General features: G+C 45.8%; 1 protein-coding gene across 2 annotated transcripts in view; it reads right to left on the bottom strand.

The window, feature by feature from the left end:
• Positions 1-11609, bottom strand: part of LOC129527586 (serine/threonine-protein kinase SMG1-like) — a 32118-nt gene extending 20509 nt beyond the window's left edge. For both annotated transcript variants that reach the window (XM_063699537.1, XM_063699536.1), the window contains exon 1: positions 11483-11609. In XM_063699537.1, coding sequence (XP_063555607.1) covers positions 11483-11583 — 101 coding nt within the window. In that variant the 5' untranslated portion in view covers positions 11584-11609. The remainder of the gene's footprint in view (positions 1-11482) is intronic.
• Positions 11610-11719: the final 110 nt, after the last annotated feature.

Consider the following 11719-nt stretch of genomic DNA (forward strand, 5'->3'; position numbering starts at 1 on the left):
AGTGAGCCGTGATCATGCCACTGCACTCTCGCCTGGGTGACAGAGAGAGGCCCTGTCTCAAAAAAAAAAAAAAAAGAGTGGTCTTGGGAACCCCCAAACTTGCAACTAGTATTAGAAGCAAGGGTCATCTTATGGACTGGACTCCCTCTTACTCTGCACTCATATTTAAAACCATTAAATATACTGTAGCTCCAAAAAAGTTGCATGTTTGTTTTGAAAAAGGGTCTCACACTGTCGCCCAGGCGAGAGTGCAGTGGTGCAATCCGAGCTCAAGCAAACCTCCCACATCAGCCTCCCAAGTAGTTGAGACCACAGGCTTACTCCACCACGCCCAGCAACTTTTGTATTTTTTTGTCCCATTCTCTACAACATTCCCAAAATGTTGCCCAAGCTGGTCTCGCACTCCTGAGCTCAAGTGATCCACTCACCTCAGCCTCCCAAAGGGTTGGGATTACAGGCATAAGCCACTGCACCCGGCCATAAATTTTGTTTTTTAATAACATTTCTAGCAAACATGATAAAGATTTGACTTCGGTGTTGCTTATTTTCCTTCCAAGGAACCTCTAATATTCTCTATTTTCAGAACTCCAATCAAATTAGCCAGAAAGAGCAAACGAAGCCAATAAATCCAGGAGGGCAATAGATCTGATTTTAACCCTTGTTTCACATGCACAATTGTCTTCAGAGAAAAGCTGAAGAAAGTACCCCCTCACCTCCATGCCCCAATGCTCCTTTTCTCTGACTTCAAGTGGGCCTCTGATGCTGCCCACATTTCCCTCACCAGGTTTCTTTCCTTTCCAAAACATCTGTAAAACTTTCTGCACCTTCTTCCTTCTCCCACCACTACCAGTGGATGACCTTATAGATTTCTGCTCCATGAGAAATAGAAGCCATTTGACAGCACCCTCAGCAAGAGCTAACATTTTAGCTCCGAACAAGAGCTAGTGGGCAACTGATCCAAGCAGTTTACATATGTTTATCATGTCATTTCATGTTCAACACAATCCTATTAGTTATAACTTGATAACTAAGGTTTCATAACTGGCCTAAGGTTGCACAGCTTGTAAAAGGCAGAGTCAGAACTCAGACCCAGTACTGTCGAATGTTTGAGCTCTTCAACACTCCATCACTGCCTGTCATCTTCCTTCTAATATATCCACAAATTCACCTGCATCTGCACATACAGCTTTTCTTCCCATCATCTTCGCATAATGGAACAAATAAACCTCCTATCCATAGAAATCATCTGGATCTGTCTATTCCCTCCATTTTCCAAGGTATGTCTTGTCTTTTTTTTTTTTGAGATGTAGTCTCACTCTGTCGCCCAGGCTGAAGTGCAGTGGCGTGATCTCGACTCACTGCCTCCCGGATTCACGCCATTCTCCTGCCTCAGCCTCCCGAGTAGCTGGGACTACAGGCGGCCACCACCACGCCCGGCTAATTTTTTGTATTTTTAGTAGAGACGGGGTTTCACCATGTTAGCCAGGATGGTCTCGATCTCCTGACCTCGTGATCCGCCCACCTTGGCCTCCCCAAAGTGCTGGGATTACAGGCTTGAGCCACTGCACCCGGCCTGTTTCTTCTGTACGTTGCAAAATCTCCCATTTTACTACTGCTTATCACATCATCAACATACGAGCACTCTCAAAAGTCTTACTTTAAAAAAAACAAAAACAAAAACAAAAAATGGCCGGGCACGGTGGCTCACGCCTGTAATCCCAGCACTTTGGGAGGCGAAGGCAGGCAAATCATAAGGTCAGGAGATTGAGACCACCCTGGCCAACACGGTGAAACCCCGTCTCTACTAAAATAGAAAAAATAAAATTACCTGCGCGTGGTGGCACGCACCTGTAGTCCCAGCTACTTGGGAGGCTGAGGCAGGGGAATCGTTTGAACCCAGGAGGCAGAGCTTGCAGTGAGCCGAGATCGTGCCACTACACTCCAGCCTGGTGACAGAGCGAGACTCTGTCTCAAAAAAAAACTAAAGGCCGGGTGCGGTGGCTCACGCTGGTAATCCCAGCACTTTGGGAGGCCAAGGTGGGTGGATCATGAGGTCAGGAGTTCAAGACCAGCCTGGCCAATGTAGTGAAACCCCGTCTCTACTAAAAATACAAATATCAGCCAGGCGTGGTGGCGGGCGCCTGCAATCCCAGCTACTCAGGAGGCTGAGGCAGGAGAATCGCTCGAATCCGGGAGGCAGAGGTTGCACTGAGCCGAGATTGCACCATTGCGCTCCAGCCTGGGCGGCAGAGAGACTCCATCTCAAAAATAATCATAATAATAATAATAATAAAATAAATTTAAAAATTAAGAAAATAAGGCCGGGCACGGTGGCTCACGCCTGTAATCCCAGCACTTTGGGAGGGCGAGGCAGGCAGATCATGAGGTCAGGAGTTTGAGACCAGCCTGGGCAACATAGTGAAACCCCGTCTCTACTAAAAATACAAAAAATTAGCCGGGTGTGGTGGTGGGCACCTGTAATCCCAGCTAGTTGGGAGGCTGAGGCAGGAGAACTACTTGAACCCCGGAGGCGGAGGTTGCAGTGAGCCGAGGTCGCGCCATTGCACTCCAGACCGGGCAACAGTGTGAGACTCTGACTCAAAAAAAACAAAAAACAAAAAAACCCTTTAACTGCCTTTCTCCCTCTATCAATCTAATAGCCTGGACTCTTCACAGACAAACCTGTTGAAAAATTTATCTTCCTTGCCTTCATTTACTTTTTAACCCACTTTAATCTGGGTTCCACCTGCAACACACCACTGAAGCTATTCCTACCAAGGTAGGAACTGCCACTCAAGACCTTCTTGGCTCTAAAATCCCATGAGCCTTTTTCAGTTCACCTTACAATTTCTCAATACCACTCTAAAGTTTATGAGTTTTTTAGTTAACTTTAACTCCAGTGACTCTTTCTACTTTATCCCAATCCAAGTATTCTCCTCCTTCTTCATTTTTTTTTTTTTTTTTTTTTTGAGACAGACTCTGACTTTGTTGCCCAGGCTGGAGTATAGTGGTGCAATACTGGCTCACTGCAACCTCCACCTCCAGGTTCAAGCGATTCTCCTGCCTCAGCCTCCCAAGTAGCTGAAATTACAGGCCCCTGCTACCACACCCGGCTAATTTTTGTATTTTTAGTAGAGACGGGGTTTCACCATGTTGGCCAGGCTGGTCTCGAACACCTGACCTCAAGGGATCCACCCGCCTCGGCCTCCCAAAATGTTGGAATTACAGGCGTGAGCCAACGTGCCCAGCCCCTTCTTCACTTCTTTAACCAGCTTAGATTTCATTGTGTATCATTTCAACAACACTCTTGCCTATACCCTTAACTCTTAAGATTCTCATCACACCCATCTGGCAAAACCCCAATCCTGGATAAACCCAACGATCCATCAATAAGCACCACACTCCCAGGTCCCCTAGTGTTTACTTCCCATTCTATACATGCACTATCCAGACATTCCCATTCTCTTCAAATTCCAAAATATCCTATCACCTCCCCTCCCCATACACACATTCTACTTCACCAACAAGAAAAAAGGTACCAGCTGGGCACGGTGGCTCACGCCTGTAACCCCTGCACTTTGGGAGGCCAAGGCGGGTGGATCACTTGATGTCAGGAGTTGGACACCAGCCTGGCCAAAATGGTGAAACCTCATCTCTACTAAAAATACAAAAATTAGCTGGGTGTGGTGGTGCGCACCTGTAATCTCAGCTACACGGGAGACTGAGGCAGGAGAATCGCTTGAACCCAGGAGGTGGAGGTTGCAGTGAGCCAAGACTGCACCACTGCACTCCAGAGCCTGGGCAATAATAAGAGCGAAACTCCGTCTCGGGGTGGGGTGGGGAAGATACCATAAAATACTCGCACCCGATTCTAGACATTACTGAGGATTCCATCTACTTCCACCTTACTGTAACTTTTCAAATACTTTTCCCACTGAACTAAATCCCCCCCATAAACATGCAACACTTTCTAATGTATCCCATTGAAAAATACAAAAACATATAAAAAGGAAAAACTCCATCAATCCCACATGTCCCTCCATCAAACAATCTGCCTTTACTTGCTGCAGCCAAACTAAAGTTGTCTAGATTCCCCTCTCCCATTTCTTCACTTCTTCTAGCTCCTTAACACACACTGGTCCAACTTCTGCCCCATCACTCTTGGCAAAATCCATTATGACCTCCAGGCTGCTAAATCCAAGATACAGTTCAGGCCTCAATCTGATCATCCTTTCAGCAGCTTTCACAGGGCTGCTGAGTAGGGTTGAGCAGTTTTGCCCTGCACACAGGTGCCCTGCAGAGGAATGAGGTGGGCTGAATGAAACTCCTTTTTTAAAAATTCTTGGCTGGCATAGTGGCTCACGCCTGTAATCCCAGCACTTTGGGAGGCTGAGGCGGACGGATCACTTGAGGTCAGGAGTTCAAGGTCAGCCTGGCCAATATGGCAAAGCCCCATCTATTAAAAATACAAAAATTAGCTGGCCGTGGTGGCGGGCACCTGTAATCCCAGCTACTCGGGAGGCTGAGGCAGGAGAATCACTTGAACCCAGGAGGCAGAGGTTTCAGTGAGCCGAGACTGTGCCACTGCACTCCAGCCTGGGAAACAAGAGAGAAACTCCATCTCAAAAAAAAAAATTGTTTATGCCAACTAATTGTACACCTAAATGCACCAAGTTCATGACTTTCTCCTTGCATTTATTTATTTATTTATTTATTTCTTAATTAGGTCTCACTCTATGTTGCCCACGTTGTAGTGCAGTGTGTGATTACAGCTCACTGCAGCCTTGAACTCCTGGGCTCAAGAGATTCCTCTGGTCTTAGCCTCCCCAGTAGCTAGAACTACAGGTATGGAGTGGCTCTCTGCCTTTATTTCTAACCCAAGCTACCTTACAACCTTAAAAAGAGACGCTACTTCGCCGGGCACAGTGGCTCTCGCCTGTAATCCCAGCACTTTGGGAGGCCGAGGCGGGCGGATCACAAGGTCAGGAGATCGAGACCATCCTGGCTAACACGGTGAAACCCTATCTCTACTAAAAATACAAAAAATTAGCCAGGCGTGGTGGTGGGCACCTGCAATCCCAGCTACTCGGGAGGCTGAGGCAGGAGAATGGCGTGAACCCAGGAGGTGGAGCTGGCAGTGAGCCGAGATTGCACCACTGCACTCTAGCCTGGGCGACAGAGCGACACTCCATCTTAAAAAAAAAAAAAAAAATTTTTATATATATATACATACACACACACACACACACACACACACACACCTCCCTAGAAGCATCAATAGTTACTGAATTAGAGTATTTCATTACCTGTTATAAAAAACAAACAAACAAAAAAACCTTCCATTATACTAATTTATAAAGGAATCAAAACAAAATGGGTTGGGGGGTCCAGGCACGGTGTCTCACTCCTGTAATCCCAGCACTTTGAGAAGCCAAGGTGGGAACTTGAGGTCAGGAGTTCAAGACCAGCCTGGCCAACATGGCGAAACCCTGTCTCTAATACAAAAATTAGCCGGGCCTGGTGACATGCGCCTGTAGTCCCAGCTACTCAGGAGGCAGAGGCACATGAATCACTTGAACCCAGGAGGTCGAGGTTGTACTGAGCCAAGATCGTGCCACTGCACTCCAGCCTGGGAGACAGAGTGAAACTATGTCTTTAAAAAAAAGGCGGGGTGCAGTGGCACACACCTGTAATCCCAGCACTTTGGGAGGCCGAGGCAGGTGGATCACCTGAGGTCAGGAGTTCACGACCAGCCTAACATGGTGAAACCCCATCTCTACTAAATATAAAAAAATTAGCCGGGTGTGGTGGCACATGCCTGTAATCTGATCTACTTGGGAGGCTGAGACAGGAAAACAGCTTGTACCTGGGAGGCGGAGGATGCAGTGAGCCGAGATTGCATCATTGCGCTCCAGCCTGGACAACGAGAGCAAAATTCTGTCTCAAAAAAAAAAAAAAAAAAAAAAGTTGGGGTGAGGGGAAGGTTCAACTTAAAGATACGATTACTAAGTGTTTCATAAGGAATGACTTATTTCATAATGGAGTAGGAGTTTGACACCAGCATGGGCAACATGGGGAGGCCCCATCTCTACAAAAAAGTAAAAATAAAAAATTAGCGTGCCAAGCATGGTGGGTCACACCTGTAATCCTGGCACTTTGGGAGGCCAAGGAGGAACGATCACTTGAGCCTAGGTATTCAAGACCAGCCCAGGCAGCATGGCAAAACCCCGTCTCTACAGAAAACAAAAAAAAAATAAAGTAGCTGGGGGTGGTAACATGCACCTGTGGTCCCAGCTATTGGGAGGGTGAGGTAGGAGGACGTATTGAGCCTGGGAGGTGGAGGCTGCAGTGAGCTGAGATGGTTCCACTGCACTCCAACCTGGGCAATGGAGCGAGACTCTGTTTCAGAAAAAGAGAGAGGAGGCCAGGCGTGGTGGCTCACGCCTGTAATCCCAGCACTTTGGGAGGCCGAAGCGGGTGGATCACCTGAGGTCAGCAGTTCAAGACCAGCCTGGCCAACATGGTGAAATCCCATCTCCACTAAAAACACAAAAACTAGCCGGGCATAGTGGCATGCACCTGTATTCCCAGCTACTTGGGAGGCTGAGACAGGAGAATCACTTGAACCGGGAGGTGGAGGTTGCAAGTGAGCTGAGATTGTGCCACTATACTCCAGCCTGGGCGACAAAGTAAAGCTCTGTCTCAAAAAAAAAAAAAAAAAAGAGAGAGAGAGAGAGAGGAAAAATAAATAAATTAGCCAGGTGTGGTGGTATGCACCTGTGGTCCCAGCTACTCAGGAGGCTAAGGCGGGAGGATTCCCAGAGCCCAGGAAGTCAAGGCTGCAGTGAGCAGTGATTGCACCACTGCACTCCAGCCTGGGCAACAGAGCAAGAGCATATCTCAAAAAAAGGGAAAGAAAAGAAAAGAAAAACATAAAAACAAATGTTCCTTTAGTTTTAATTTTTATTTTTTAGTTTATTATGGCTGTTTTACTCTCCCCCAAGTAAAACAGCCATACACAATTTGCTGAAATTTTCCTTAGTGTACTTTGAAATCTGTGGAACAGAACTGGCAATCGCTAAATTCTATTTAACTCTAGTTCCCTTTAATATTAGGCTGGTGTGGAAGTAACTGTGGTTTTTGCCAAAACCGCAATTACTTTTGCACCTACCTAATAGGTATAAAATATGTAACTTCACTTAATTTTATCCTTTATGTATTTCCCTATATTATGTACCTATGGACATCAAACTTAGTACAGACTGATAAAAGGCTGAATAGACAACTCTGGTTTCAAAAATCCAGCTTCTCACAACATCAGACATACTAGTATACAGCTTTTCTAATTTCACAACACATTTCCATTTTTTGGTCTTTCACAATAGAGAAGATGTGTGTACTTTTGAATACTCTGATCTGTCTACAATCTACCAAAATTGGAAGGTGTTTTTATTATACAGTTTCATCCTTTTAGAAATATAGAAAGATCCTAAGTTTGGGCACAGTAAGACACTCAATATAGGTCTACTACTAAACAAGTAAGACCAATTACACAATTAATGTCCTAACACCCCGAGTGGAGAAGTAAAATCTACTTGTTTTCTGTTGACTTGAATGCCTTCTCTTCTTTGCTGAATTAATCAATCTATTTGACTCCAATGTCAAATTAATCAATGTCACTTTAGAATATTAAAATGTACAATTATGAATTACACATTTAATTTTAAAACACATCATTCTGATCTCTGTCTTGATTGATACTAGAAGATTATCTTCCAAACTAAGGGGGAAAAAATGACAGACTTTAGCTATTGGCAATGATAGGTCATTTTTTTAGGGAAGAGGAGTAAAGAGGGCCACCTCCATAGGTCAGATATCCCTTTGTTCTAAGAAGCCACCACCCCTGTTTCTTCATATGAAAAAAACCAGAGGCATCCAGTGGTTCCCAAAACCTTCTCAACTTTACGCTTGAGGAACCCACAGATTTCAAATAATACAACTGACCTAAGACCACTCATTTGTTTAACCATTCTTTTTTTAATTTTTAATTTTTTTTTGAGAAGGAGTCTTGCTCTGTTGCCCAGGCTGGAGTGCAGTGGTGTGATGTCGCTCACTACAACCTCTGCCTCTCAGGTTCAAGTGATTCTCCTGCCTCAGCCTCCCGAGTAACTGGGATTACAGGCATGCACCACCACATCCCACTAATTTATTTATTTATTTATTTATTTTTTTAGTAGAGACGGGGTTTCACCATGTCAGTTGGCCAGGCTGGTCTCCACTGCCCCCGGCCTGCTTAACCATTCTTAAATGTCAGGTGCAGTGGCTCACACCTGTAATCTCAACACTTTGGGAGGCTGAAGGTGGGCAGATTGCTTGAGTTCAGGGGTTCAAGAGCAGCCTGGGCAATGTGGTGAAAACCCCATCTCTACAAAAAATACAAAAATGAGCCGGGCTGTTGGCAAGCGCCTGTAGCCCCAGCTACTTGTGGATGCTGAGGCAGGAGGCTTGAGCCTGGGAGGTCGAGACTGCAGTAAGCCAAGTATCTGTGCCACTGCACTCCAGCCTGGGTGACACAGCAAGACCGTCTCAAAAAAACTGACAGAAGAGTTGACTGAGAGCACAATGAATGAAAAGGAAGACTATAAGCCAGTGCCATATAAATGCTTACTGTTGGAGGTATGCTTCTATGGAACACGGGTTTGCTCTCTTGCCATATGACATTCACATATTCAGCCACCTGGAACACTTCCTGTCAGTATGTGTGAAGTATCATGTGTGGTCAAAATTGTCTCAACAGTCATTTTCCACACCAACTGGCAAACTAACACTAAAAGAAATCAACAAGTATTGCTTTTTCAAAAGCCTAAATTGGCTGAGTGCGATGACTTACACCTGTAATCCCAGCACTTTGGGAGGCCAAAGCAGGCGGATCACCTGAGTCAGGAGTCCAAGAACAGGCCGGCCAACATGGTGGAATCTCGTCTCTACTAAAAATACAAAAATTAGCTGGACGCCTGTAATCCCAGCTACTCGGGAGGCTGAGGCAGGAGAATTTTTCCCTGTAACCGGGAGGCAGGGGCTGCAGTGAGTCGAGATTACACCACTGCACTCCAGCCTGGGAGACAGAGCAAGACTCCATCTCAGGAAGACAAAAAAAAAAAAAAAGCCTACATCAAGGAAAACAGAACCAAAACACCAGGGACAAAATGGTACATAAGAGGAAAAAAAATGTTCACCAAAATTATTCAGATGAACCATAATAAATGTGCCTGCATCTGAAGATGTTCTAAACCTTCATTTAAGCAAGAAGCAAGATCAAGATCTGTTCCGTCAGTTACCTGGAGTCTGTCATCTTTCTGAATAGGGGACAGAATCACCTCAAATTTAACTAATAAAAATTTATGACTTGGCAAACACCCCAGGTATTTTTATTGACTAACAAATCAGCTATGACAATCTTAGCAACAAATCAAGTTATGCTATGGGGTATGTCCACACTTCCCTGTTCCCTCTACAACAGGAGAAAATCAAATTTTTCCAACATCCTAACAAACTGTTACTGCCTGTAACCAAATGTATCACAGTATCGTCTACCAAGGCGTTACATCCTGAAACTTTCCTACAAAAAGCACAGCTTCAAAGAAACCTTGCAAGCTTTCTTGTAAGCTCCTCCCTTCCCCCATCGCCCCTCCCCAGAGCCAAGAAATAAAGCACTTGAAAGAAACAACATGGATAATATTTATTAATAGCTCATGTACATATTCCATAACTACACAAGCCATTTGGCTTCATACCTCTCAGCAATGAAGTCAGCTGGCCCTAGCACGTGGCTGCGACTCTTCTCTATTTATTTAGAACTACAAACTACAATTTACACTTTTCCAAAAGCTGTAGGACTATTTGGGAAGGGCACTTTATTCTTCTAAAAGGTTACTAAATTCTCTTATATACTTATACTGATCACAATACTGAAAAATAATAGAAAACCCATTGTCATTCATTTACCACCTAATTTGTTAGATGCCAGAAAATCAAATTTCACACATTTCAATAAAAAGGCAAAACTAAGCATGTCAATCATAGGAAAAAAATACTTAATCAACTAATTTTATTTAAAGCACTCACAAACTCTTAAGTGGTACAAGACAAGTCAACGCTGTTTATCGAACAATTTTTTTTTTACGACTAAACATCTCAATTCTAGACTCAGGCACTAATTATTTAAGTCATCTAGTTATATACACCAATTCTCAACAGACACAGTTTTTTTTGGAAAGGCATATTAAACAGACTAAGATGTGTACTACCCATTAGCCAAAGATAATTTTATTGATTTTTCTAACGAGTCTTCAAACGTTACATTCTAACATCTTAGCAAATTATTTCCAACTACTGCTGGAATTACATGTAACTATCAGGAAACAAAAGGGCTTCTCAACAACTTGTGCGTTCTACATTATCTGGCCAGTTTCCGGACAATTATAATACAACTGTGCTCCAAAGTAGGAGAGTTCCATGAATCAATTACCCCCAAAATATATTTCTGTATACTTAAGGAGTTCTAAGCATTGGGTTAAATTCCAAACAGACTCTGAATACAAGCATTTATTTAGTAAGACAGGTTACAATAAATCAACCCTAAATTAGGCACAGCTGCCCTCCCCCCATTGATCAAAAAGACAGGAAATTACATTTATTTAAAAAGTTAATGTTCCTAATATATTCAAATCTAACTAAGCCCCAAAACGGTCTGAGATCAAATCCTCCATAAAAGAGGAAATTCTCTAGACTTCTAAGTGGGTGCCCAGAGTTCACTCAAGTGTCCAGGTATGAATTCACCAGGTATGAATTCACCAGAGTAACCGGCCTTGCACTTAGGGAAAACTTCCATCGCCCAAGACCAGAGTGGGTCGATCCCATCAACAGTCACACAATCTCATCTCACGCTCCCACTAATGAATGTTCTGCCTAAAGTCAGAGCAATGCCTTAGCTGGAGTTTTGTTTTGGTTTTTTCAATATTACCACGTGGGGGTCACAGAAAGGAACAGAGGTTAGAAGAGCTCTCACGTGGCGGCTGAAAGACTGGGGAACCGAGAAAGTGAATGAGTAACAGGGAGGGTCCTGGACTCTCAGGATCTCCCAACTCGGGGTCAGGGGGAGGCGGTAAGTGGAATGCCCCCCGCCCCCCCACCCCCGCCTCTTTCTCACCTCCTGGTCCCGACCCTAGGCCAGTGCCACCGCCGGGAGCCCCGGGTCTCGGCTTCAGCCCCGGGCTGAACAAGCAGGGAGGGGAGAGGCACTTAGGCCTCGCCTCCCCGCGGCCTTCCTCCCCCAGCCGGGGCGGAGGAGACCCAGGAAGCCGCGCCCGGCTCCCAGGGGTGGAGGGCCTAGGCCGCGCCTCCCAGCCCCGCGGCCCTAGGCCTCGGCCCGCCCGAGGCGGAGCCCGGGAGGTCGGGGCGGGGTCCCGGGCCGGTCACCCACCTGGGTTGCCAGTCATTCCAGCTCCGCGAATAGTTGGTGCCGTTGGTGCCGCCGCCGCCGCCGCCGCCGCCCAGCCGAGACCCCGGGGCTCTGCGGCTCATTACCTTCCCCGACACGATATGGCCAAGCGCCGCCGCCCAGAGAAGCGCGAGTCGCCGCCCGAACCGGCCGCCGCCAACACCCCGCTCCGGCCCGGGGCTGAGGAGGAAGCCGAGAAGGAGGAGAAGGAGGAGGCGG

Source organism: Gorilla gorilla, chromosome 18 (genome assembly GCF_029281585.2).
Source record: "Gorilla gorilla gorilla isolate KB3781 chromosome 18, NHGRI_mGorGor1-v2.1_pri, whole genome shotgun sequence".
Lineage (NCBI taxonomy): Eukaryota > Metazoa > Chordata > Mammalia > Primates > Hominidae > Gorilla > Gorilla gorilla.